General features: G+C 38.9%; 1 protein-coding gene across 1 annotated transcript; it reads right to left on the bottom strand.

The window, feature by feature from the left end:
- Positions 1 to 1,635: 1,635 nt before the first annotated feature.
- Positions 1,636 to 3,301, bottom strand: LOC139840382 (dof zinc finger protein DOF3.6-like). Its single transcript, XM_071830653.1, has 2 exons — positions 3,145 to 3,301; positions 1,636 to 2,888 (listed from the first exon to the last, which is right to left on the bottom strand). Exons 1-2 carry the CDS (start codon positions 3,196 to 3,198, stop codon positions 1,971 to 1,973), a joined length of 972 nt encoding a protein of 323 aa, XP_071686754.1. The 5' UTR covers positions 3,199 to 3,301; the 3' UTR covers positions 1,636 to 1,970.
- Between the last annotated feature and the right edge of the window lie 8,057 nt (positions 3,302 to 11,358).

Here is an 11,358-nt window from a genome sequence, read left to right as displayed (position 1 = left end):
AAACATTCGAATCCTTCGAATTCGGTTAGATTTTGGTAAACCAAAAAACAATCATTACATAATCAAAATAACTATAAGAATCAATTATGAGTTTGAATTTTCGTTTTAAATTGGTTTATACTAAATTGATATATTAATAGTTGAATTCAGTTGAAATTTGGTTTTCAGTTAAACTGAATAAAAAAAAAAAAAAAAGTGAACCAAAAATCGAATTTCAACTCGAAAATTGAATTGAAAACTGAATTCAAATTCTATTTAGTTTTTTCAGTTTGATTTCCATTTAGTTGTTAGATTAAACGATTTCAAACTACACTCTCTATAGCTTAGAGTTCGTGACTTGGCAATATGTCTAATAAATCTTTACCGGAGGATGTGGTTCCTTTCAATAAAGTAGTATCATATCTATCCTTGCCAGATTCCTTTCTTTACTTTTCTTTTCTTCTTAGATTACAAATTGATATTTTCTCATTTTATTTCTTCCATTTTCATGCAATGTATTATGTATATATAGCTCACCCATCATTTCACTTTTGTTTTGCCTCGTAATTATCATGAGTCCAAGATTTGGTCTCAAACTACGTACTCCTTTACCTTTTCACAGAGAAAAAAATAAAAAGAGAGAATTACTGTATCAATTATGGCCGGCTTTCTTTGGCCTCAAAAATGTGATGACACCAACTATGTTCTTTTTCACCTCATAATTATCAATGCACTTGTAGTACTCTCTGCAATACCTATATATCTTCTTTATGGTCAAGAATAAAACAGTTGCATGAAATTGAGCGTTTTCTTAACGTTTTATCTCAAGATTTACACTTTACTCTCCCTTATTATTGCACTATCATTACTATACCGATTTGCATGACCCATTCGCTAGTGTTTCTTGCAAGTTACTTTTTATTTCTTTGAAAAAATGATATATAGCATTCAACGGATTTGAAGATTTAAAAGTACAACCAATACAAAAGAAATCCAAACAGACGCCAATTAACTACAGACAAAAAACAAACTAAACAACCTACATGGCGCGGATCACAATTAGCTAGGAAAGTAGAATAATGGCAACACAGCCAATACAACAAGTTGATGTTCTAAGTTTTATCATATTTATAAATTGATGTATCATATATTTAGATATTAGCTAAATTACTCTAATGGTTATAGTCCCAATATTCTCACAAGAGTTGTCATCATGTTTATATTTTGCTAGCATCATATATTGGATGACCAGAGAAATGATCAAAGTGGTCACTGTATAACTCAGTTAAGTCACGTACAATTGTTTACATATATTCACCCTTTCTAAGTAGCCTGATCGAAGAAAGAATCTTAACCGTTTATTGAGAAATGAGCTAGGATTTTATTGATAAACTATGAAAAAGATGGATTGATTCTCAAGGAGGAAATCGAAATGAGTGTCAAGTTTCCCAGCACCTTGATTCTCAGTGAGATCTTTCGATCATGAATGCCGGTTTACCATATGCTAGTACATGTTATAACGAGGGATAAACTCCTAGACTTCATTCATACGTAGAATCATTAAGTTCAAGTCAAATAAAGAGACTAGCTAGCAATATATCAATTGCGCATAATACATGATTAATTAGCAAAGCAGCACACACTTACATAGATCGATGTTATTGGAACATACCACATAAAAGTACAACTAAACTTACACACATTAATTAATAGAATCAAGAAACACAAGATAATACTCTCAGCTCCAACTTAATTAAAAAAGTAAACCTACCTTTAGTCCACCATCAGCACACGATCAAACGTTGATGTGGAACCCTAATTTAGTTGATCTTGAGATTGAACATATTCTTTGTAGCTACCTAGGGGGCTTGAATGATCCTAATTTGATCAGTTCAGTACTTTCATTATAATTACACTACTACATGCAACGTACTGTAAGCTGAAATTCACTTGTAATGCATCACTGGATATCAAAGAAGAATATAGCCAAATTATATGAAATGTGTTGTAGGAGTAGTAGAAGTACTCGTCGCACTAGAAAACTCACTCCACGTGTTTCTTCCCCATGTTTGCTGATTAAAGCTTCGGTTGTCTTCCCTCTTCACCGGAGGATCTACTTGAGTACTATTTTCGATTTCAGAGTTTGTAATTCGTGTTTGATCACCTCCTATGATCGATGATTGTGGCGCTTCAGCTACACTTTCATTTTGATAGTGAAATAGATTAGTGTTATTTGGTACCTCAAATCCAGCCAAGAATGGCAATCTCCAATTTTCAACCCCTCCAATTGATAACACATTGTTAAAATTATTCCCATTTGAGCTTCCACCTCCTAATTGATAATTTCCCATTTCACTTTGAGGTTGAAATCCACCAAGATTTGAGGTTATATTACCACCAACACCTCCATATTGAGTAAGAGAGTTCATAAATGGTAATTGAAGAGATGAAGGATGAGAAAATTGAGTACTTGGCATAGTTTCTATGCTACCCCTTGATGGACTTTCGCTGACAGATTTAGGCGCGTTTTGGTTTGGAGATTTTGAGCTTCCATTTTTTCTACTCCTTTTGTTCCTCCTACAACCTCCCCCAACCGGAACATTTCTTAGAGCGCCACCACGAGTCCAATAACGTCTACACGTCTTGCAAAAGTGTCGAGGTTGGTTGAGGTTATAGTTGTTGTAGTAGCAAAATTTGGTGTTGGTTGAATCGCAACGTGGACAGTTTAGTCCTGGTTCTGGCATGGGTAGCTTGGCCATACGTGCTCGATCTACCATAGATCCCGGTCTAATAGAACCTTCTCCACTTCCACCACCACCTCCACCACCAGGTTGTGGCGGAGGTGGTGGTTGGAGGTTAGGGTTTTCGGCACCTCCAACGCTTGCTTGTTGATGGTTTGATTGTTGCAACTAACATGAAAACACAAATAAACATAAGTAGAAAGAAAAATTAAAGATATGCTCATAGAAATATGTAGTTTGTGTATCATAGTATATTCAAGAAAAGATCTACTTAAAGAGAACAAGTATTTATAAAAGAGTAGAAATCAATTTATACAAAGATGTATATATGCTTTTCCTTTATCATGTGGATGAAGATTAATACGAATAATCGGAAAAAGCTAGGATCAAGCATCAAAGGGAGAGTTGGTTAAAGATCATATACCTGTAGATGCCAATTGTGGTGATCAAGATAGGGTGGAAGTGATGAGAAAACCATGTTTTAATTACTTATTTGTTCTCTCTTTATCTCTTTTAGAAAGTATTTAAAGGGTTTTATTTTTGATAATATATGAGTGTAGGGAATCAAAACTTAACAAGAGAATAATATACAGAAAAGATATTAGTAGTGAGAGGAGGATAAAAAGAAAAAGAAGATGCTGATGGGAAGGAAAAGATAAGGGAGAGAATTGAAGGCTAGGCTATTGTTTTGCTTAGTTATATATTTCCATTTTGTAATTTGTAATTTGCATTTCTCTTTTTGTATTCATTATAATAATTAGGGTTCTTCAAGTGAGTGGATGAAGTTTCTTAGCCTTTAAGCTTTCTTATATTGATCCTGTTGCACAGTACTTCATTTTTTGTGCTTAGGTTAAAAGGAAAACACTGACCAGCCCATTGATACACACACATGAAGTCCGCGTATAGTATCTTTATGCATGTGCAATTGTGCTGTTGTGACTGCATGAAATAATAATTAATAAACTTAACACGCAGTTGGCTCAATATGAAGCATATTTACGTATGCTCGAAATCGCATTTTACTTACTGTCCTCGTAGCTGATCGAAGTGTACGGACCAGTCAACATTGCGATTTGTTGACGTATTACAAAAGAATCTAGGATGATTTACTATATTTTACGATTATCAAACCATACGAATAAACATCTACAGAGTAAAGAGAACTTTACATATGAACTATAAATAAAAATACAAGAAATTTTAAAGTAAAATCTGTATAGTTATAAAGGCCGTATAATTGTTATTGTAGTATATGATATGAGCATATAAATAATTAGGGGAAGAACCCTTTAACAAACTTCCACATTTTTCAGCAAAACATTCTCTCTTTTACTTTTTTCCTTTTTCTTTCTTACAACACAACCCCTTTTTTCTCATTGATTGCAAGGTCAAAGACAATCAAGTTTAGTTAACTAGTAATACCAATATATGTTTCTATCCCCAATAATAAAACAGACCTGACGCATCTTATAATCTGCACTAGTACTGTAATTAGTTGGATAATTTTTCAAGTTAATTCAATAGGTACATTTAATATGACTTGAGCTGAGCTCAAATCCAACTGTGAATCAAGATTAATTAAAGAATCTGGAAAACGGCCATGATCTTTATGTAAATTTCCTAATACAGAAATGAATAAGTTGACTCGTATCGGAGTATGCAAAGCCTTCTTCGGACAGGGGTAAGACGGGTAACCAAACAGTGACAAATTGTTTTTGTATAATATTAGAACACTAAGAACAATTATGAGTCTTCATTTATTTCTATAAGTAAAGTGCAAATCGAGTAATCTAAAAATCAATTTTATGTTGGGGTGCGAAGCGAGTTAAACAAGGATTTGAAAAATGAAAAAAAAAAAGTTTCTGTTTTGGTTTTTGCCTTGGAGACACGACGCCGCTCCTCTTGGGCGCGACGCGGCTATGGTCTGACGAGGAAGTTTCCAAAAACGCGTTTTCTTGTTCCCAAATTTATTTTCTTGTTGAGTTTTGCCTATTTAGGCATGTTATTGTAACACATACATGTATCCACGAAAATTATCAATAAAAGAACTCTCTTGTCTTTATCGTTTTCGCTAGTTTCTTCATATATATCAACTATTTTCGTTTATTGTAAGTGGGTTTGATAACCAAGGGTTATCAAATCTTGTTAGGGCTCACGTGCTTTATTCCTAACAAGTGGTATCAAGAGCTTCGGTTCGGTTTCACGGGAACAATGGCGGAAAAGAGTGATGTGAAGATTGATAATTTTGATGGGAATGATTTTAGCTTTTGAAAGATGCAAATTGAAGATGTGCTCTATCAAATGAAGCTTTACCAACCGTTGAAGGGTGTTAAATCGGAAGAGATGACTCAAGGCGAGTGGGAGTTGTTGGATAGGCAAGCCCTAGGAGTTGTTCGACTTTCTCTGGCCACAAACGTTCAACATCGTGGGTGAAACCACAACGACGGGTGTACTTGCGGCTTTATCTAACATGTATGAAAAGCCATCTGCTTTGAATAAAGTTTTCTTGATTCGACAATTGGTGAATGCTAGAATGATGGAGGGTTCCTCGGCGGCGGATCATGTTAACGAATTTAATTCAATTTTAACTCGTTTGAAATCGATGAATATTAAATTCGATGATGAGCTTGAGGCATTGTTTTTCTATCTTCATTGCCCGATAGTTGGCCCGGTACGGTTACGGCGGTTAGTGGTTCATCCGGAACTACTAAGTTAACCTTTGAAGGAATTCGGGATTTGATTCTTATCGAAGGTATTCGTAGGAAAGATTCAAATGGAAGTTCGAGTTCGGTTCTAAGTGTTAGTCTGGAAAGAGCTAGGTCAAGAAGTCCGTCAAGGAGCAAGAACGTGGTGTGTTGTAATTGTCAACAAGTTGGTCACTATAAGTCAAAGTGCCAGAGTCTTAAGTCAGGCGGGAGCGCATCGACTATGGTGATCGAAGATGCGTTGATGTGCCAAAAAGAGGTTCTTGATGAATCTTGGGTTTTAGATTCGGGTGCCTCGTATCATGTTACCCCATACATGAACGATATGGTGAACTTCAAGAAATACTCCGGTAAGGTTAGAGTTGTAAATGGGAGTACACTTGATATTGCGGGTATTGGTGATCTCATGGTTAGACACTTGAATTATGCTTGGATCTTGAGGAATGTGCGGTTCGTTCCAAAGCTCAAGAGTCGGTTGATTTCGGTTGGGCAATTGGATGACGATAATTGTCAAGTCCTATTTGGAGATCAAAAGTGGGTAGTGTTTAAGGGAGATTATGTGGTTGCTCGCGGGTTTAAAAGGGGAACCATGTATATGGTTGAAGTTCCTAAGGAGAAATGGCTAGGTGATGTTGTGAATGTCAAAATTCCTAGCATGCTAATGCTTTTCGAAATTGTTGAGGGATCTTGTTTGAGTGGGAGCTCAAAGGAAGTTGAAGCTAGTGAAAATTCGGGTCGAATTGGGTACACTAGAGCTTCCGGTACTTCGGGTAGATCTTCTCCAATGGCAACTTTGTTGTGATCGACCGAGGAAGATAAACAAGAGATTTTCTTAAGAGTCATGGTTGATGATACATCCGTACAATAGGTGTTGGCTCGGGATGGAAAATCGGGTTTGTCAAAAGACGTGCGCATGTAACGACCCAACCCGTTATTCGACCAAAAACACGCCTTAAAAAAAATAATTTGTGATCCAGTGTATCTGGATGGCGTCCAGTTATCTGGACGGCGTCCGGTTGTGAAAGACAGGACGGAGTCCAATCAATTTGGACGACGTCCAAAAGCACTATAAAATTCTTTTACCAAGTTCCAACTTACGCGAACGAAAAACCCGCTTCCCGACACTTTCACACGAAAACAATTTCACAATATGTTATAATAATTAAAACTAAGTGTTTTCCACAATAAAACCGAGTTTTACGACACCGGGCCCACATCGGTCGTTTTACGACTTTCGTACAAAATTACAAGTTTTCGACCACATGATTTTTAACACAAAATAAAGACCGAGCATGGCGATTGGGGATACGCTACCCAATCCTAATCAATCCAAAAGCACGTCTTCTAAAGCAACCTACGCGATTCCACTAGTTCCCACGCTTACCCGAGCCGCCAATCATGCGAACCTAAAAAATAGCAACAACTAGAGGGTAAGCTAATGCTTAGTGAATGTAAAGATACTATACACATACATATGCATAAAATGGCTACGCATCACCAAGCATCAAGATAAACACATACCGGCTCCGCATGGTAAACAAACTACAAAAGAGCACATACGCAAAGTAGCTACACGCTATGTAATCACCAAGCTAATGCCACTAGATGCTACAACGCAACGATAAGTATATACGCGTATACAATAAATATAATCAACAACAACAAATAAGGTTAACCCCTTAACCCAAACCATATGAAGGTTGACCGAACTACCCGGACCTTAGTGAATTCGCACAACCCGAAATTCACCACCTCATCACCAAGATGACCGAACTAACCGAGTCATCATGAATCTGCGCTAACCGAGATTCATTTCCTCAACAACAAATGCTAGCAACCCATCGCCAAAAGGGTTATCCAAAACGCTAGCCAAATCACCACACCAAGGGTAAAACCCGAAACGCATAAGCGTATCACATGGACCCGAAGCACAAGAGGAGTCCATTCAACCACACCAACATAGAGTAAACCCAAGCAAGGGTCACTCTACACACACGCACCCATTTTACACATACATATGTGCATAGTAAATTTACACTCACCTTAAACGCCTCGATGAAGTGCAATCCAATCCCGCAACTCGCCAATGAAACGTACCTATTCCATTTATCACATAAACAAACAACACAATTAGGGTGGATTACAAACCAACCCATTTCGACAACTAGTGCAAATTTCGACCCAATTGCACTTTCAAGTTCAAGCCGCGCCCAAACTAACCAACAATCACTATCACGAGTGAAAATGGTCCTAATATGCCAATTAAACCCGAATACAAGTGTTAAACACTCGTCTTGCCCAATACGACACATAAACCCTAATTTTGACCCATTTCAAAATTAGTCAACCAAATACACTCAAAAGTGTTCTAACACTTCCATAATCACTAACACTAGTGATTATACCCATTATCAAAGCCTGATCATGGCCAAAATATCAACCAACCCAAAACCCGCCAAGTGACCACAATAACTAGTCACCATAAACTCAATTCATCATCAAAAGGGTTTCACAATCAATCAAGCTCAAACTCTAATCTTGAATAACAAATCTAACAAATGAAATTCGGAGTTTGAACTTACCAATACTACCACAACGTAGCCGTGAACGAGATGAACAACTTTAAAACCCGAGCTTTGGTGAGAATCCAACTCCTTCTTATCCAAATGGAGCTTCCTCTCTCTAAAATTCTTCCTCTCTCTAGTGTTTGAAGATGAGAGTGTTTGTGGGTGTAAAGTGAGGATAAGATGATCAATGGGTCAGCTTTGAAGGCTCCAAACTGACCCCAAGTGAAAAGACCAACATACCCCTTTTAAAATTCTAAAATTACACAGCTGGCCCGTCAGTTCTGTTGGACGGCTTCCCAATCCTTGGACGGCGTCCCACCTTTCTTTACTGGACGGCGTCCCACCTAACTGAACAAAACAGAAATTAGAACAGGGTCTTACAACTCTCCCCCACTTAAATTGGATCACGTCCCCGTGATCTCCATCACTTAACCAACAGGACCCACCCTCAATAGTCCTTAAATAAGCGTCTCAATTCGGTTTCCGCCACATTTATCGGTAATCTTGAAGATTATTCCACTTAGCAATTACACATGTACACGCATTTCGAGACATTCAATGCACACAACATCCGAAAACTACCACAATCGCTCAACATACGCGGAACCATCATGTTTTCTTCCAACATCTCTAGGCAATTCCTCTCAATGAATCGTCTTTAGCCCTAAATCGTCTTCCGCGATTTATCAAATCCACAAATCCGAGCACTAAAACTTTCTCAATCCCTCACATTGGAAAAACTCCGCCAATCTCGTACCGAGATATCAACCCTTAGCATACTCATATCAAGTACAATGTTAATAGCAACCGCATACCAAAATTAAGGTCAACAACCGAACCTATGAAGACCGAATCCAAGCGAATCCTTACAGATAACACTTAACACCTAATATCCCTTGTAGTGCGCAAATACGTCTATTACGCAACTACCGTAACATCATAAGCAAACGGCTAAACCGACCGCGCCCAAAATGACTATAGCAACGCATATCCCAAGGTGTACAAAATCGACTATTGTCACACCCGTAACAACATGTGAGCGAAATCACTAATCACACAACATGGTCCTTAAGACCCCACCATTGGTGTATAAAACAACCAATAGTTCACAATACTAACCACACCAACATGGCCGAAACAACCCGAGCCTAAACACATATGGAGGATGGTCGAAACAACCCGAACCTTAGTTAATTCGCAACAACCCGAAATTCACCAACCCAATCCATATTTCCCACAATGAAATGACTGCACAACCCGAGTCATCGTGAATACGCGCAAACCGATATTCACTACCTCCACCACATAGTATAATCGAGGATGGCCGTACAACCCGAGCCTTAGTGAATCCGAACTACCTGTCGTTCACTACCTCAAACTATGAGTCCAACCAACAGGGACAATCGTACTACCCGAAATATTGTGAATACGAACAACCCGATATTCATGTCCCAAACCACACACAAAGAATGGTACTCCCATTCCCCATCGGTACTCGAATTTCCCGATAACGTTATACCATACCGATATAACACTACACCCATGATGAAGTTAGCAGACCGAATCAACGGCCATAACCCACCAATCACATACGCTCTTTTAGCCTCAAACAACGAGTAGTGCAACATCGCGCACTGCTACACTATAGTGAATCCTAACGGATTACACTAACCATTCACCCTGAACAACAAGTATATACAAATACTTAGAAACATTCCACTCACTTGGAATCTTTGCACACGCATTATACGTATGTGAGCACATCGCCATAACAATCGAGCAAGAACCACCTATATCGTACATAGGCACGAAACAATACTTCTCTAAAAGAGAATCCAACACGCACATCCCTTAACCGAGGGATCCCACCTCGCTCGTCAAACACGTCCATTTATCTCCCAAAGAGATTCACCACATTACCACCTCGGTGATAATTTAAATCCACAACCAGAAGTACAATTTATTCCAAACCGTACATTTACCAAAATCAATCACGTAGGTCTCAACGCTAGCCTCGAATCTATACGAGCATCGTCCAATATCAACACACTAGAACATCTTCGTGCGAGAGTAAAAACTCCCCCACTTAGAACTCCGTTCCGTAACCACATCATCAAGATAAAAGTATCCCACGAAACCACTATCCACTCATTGTTGACTTAGTCAGCCGTCGAGCCCGTCTCCGTCTCACCGAGAAACATATAACCAACATGCTAAAGAAAGACAAGATCCATTCGTCTTATATTCCAAGATATACACATCACAACGCCTTGCTCCCTCCTTGAGCACATGAAAGATTTCGGGTTACCTTTCGCGACTTCAACCGAAGTACTTACCAAACCGTACAAGCATCACTCTAGCAATCACCGAGTTGCTATCACTTGTGACTTTCACTCCGTCACTCAAGCACCTAAGGGTTTCTCACCGGTACCCTAAGTTCAATGTAACCGCAACACCATCGGAGTCGAATACCACGCTAGTAGGTATGAAGGAGGCACCTAACGTCGCGTCATGTAGACTCCTTTACCAACATACATCGAGATCAAACACTCGATCTCAAGGGTTCCATCCACCCGACGAACCTCATGGTTCACCATCTTCAACATAAAAGCGAACACGCGCTAACAACCGAACATCAAAGACCATTACCATGGCTTGGTAGAAATGGTTCCCAAACACTAAGGAATGCTTGGTTGCACTAAGTCTTACGCCCTTCGTCCGCCAATCAAAACGTCACCATAGGGTAATTCCACTAGGAACGTCACCCATAACAAAATATGCACAACAAAATGCTTTCAACAAACTCGTACACAACGACACATAATAAATATCCAAAGGACATATTTATTAAAACGAAACGTACCTTAACGTCTCCTTGCGGCATTCGCCGCCGCCAACTCCGGACAATCCGGCTTGCGATGTCCCTCTTTATGACAATAGTAGCACATTCCGTCATCACTTCTTAGTATTGTGCACTCCCATAACTTGTGGACCCTAACACCACAATTGAAACATCTAGGCGCACGAGAACTCGTCATGCCTTTCTCCACATTACCCATACTCGCACTTGCACCCTTAGTCTTCTTACTTGGAGCACCATACGAATCAACCCTTCTCTTACTTGAAGGTTCACTAACCTTCGATCGCAAATACGATTCGAAACCTCTAGCCATGGCGAATAACTCCGCAAATAAGTTCACTTGACCAATGCTAATTTTGTTCTGCAAGTCATCATTCAAAGTTCGATAGAAATCTTCCATCAACATACGATCGTTCCCATTATACTCCGGGCAAAATCGAGCCTTGGCCATAAAGGTCGTCTTGAGAGTATTCAAATCCATATATCCTTGTTGCAAATTTCGCAAC

Source organism: Rutidosis leptorrhynchoides, chromosome 4 (assembly GCF_046630445.1).
Source record: "Rutidosis leptorrhynchoides isolate AG116_Rl617_1_P2 chromosome 4, CSIRO_AGI_Rlap_v1, whole genome shotgun sequence".
In the NCBI taxonomy this organism is placed as follows: Eukaryota; Viridiplantae; Streptophyta; class Magnoliopsida; order Asterales; family Asteraceae; genus Rutidosis; species Rutidosis leptorrhynchoides.
Note: the sequence above shows the minus strand (reverse complement) of the source record. Positions and strands in the feature narration are given on the sequence as shown.

Coding starts and splice junctions, on each gene's coding strand:
- LOC139840382 (XM_071830653.1), bottom strand. CDS start 3,198: ATGGTTTTCTCATCACTTCCACCCTATCTTGATCACCACAATTGGCAT. Junction 2,889..3,144: donor ACCACAATTGGCATCTACAG/GTATATGATCTT, acceptor TTTTCATGTTAG/TTGCAACAATCAAACCATCA.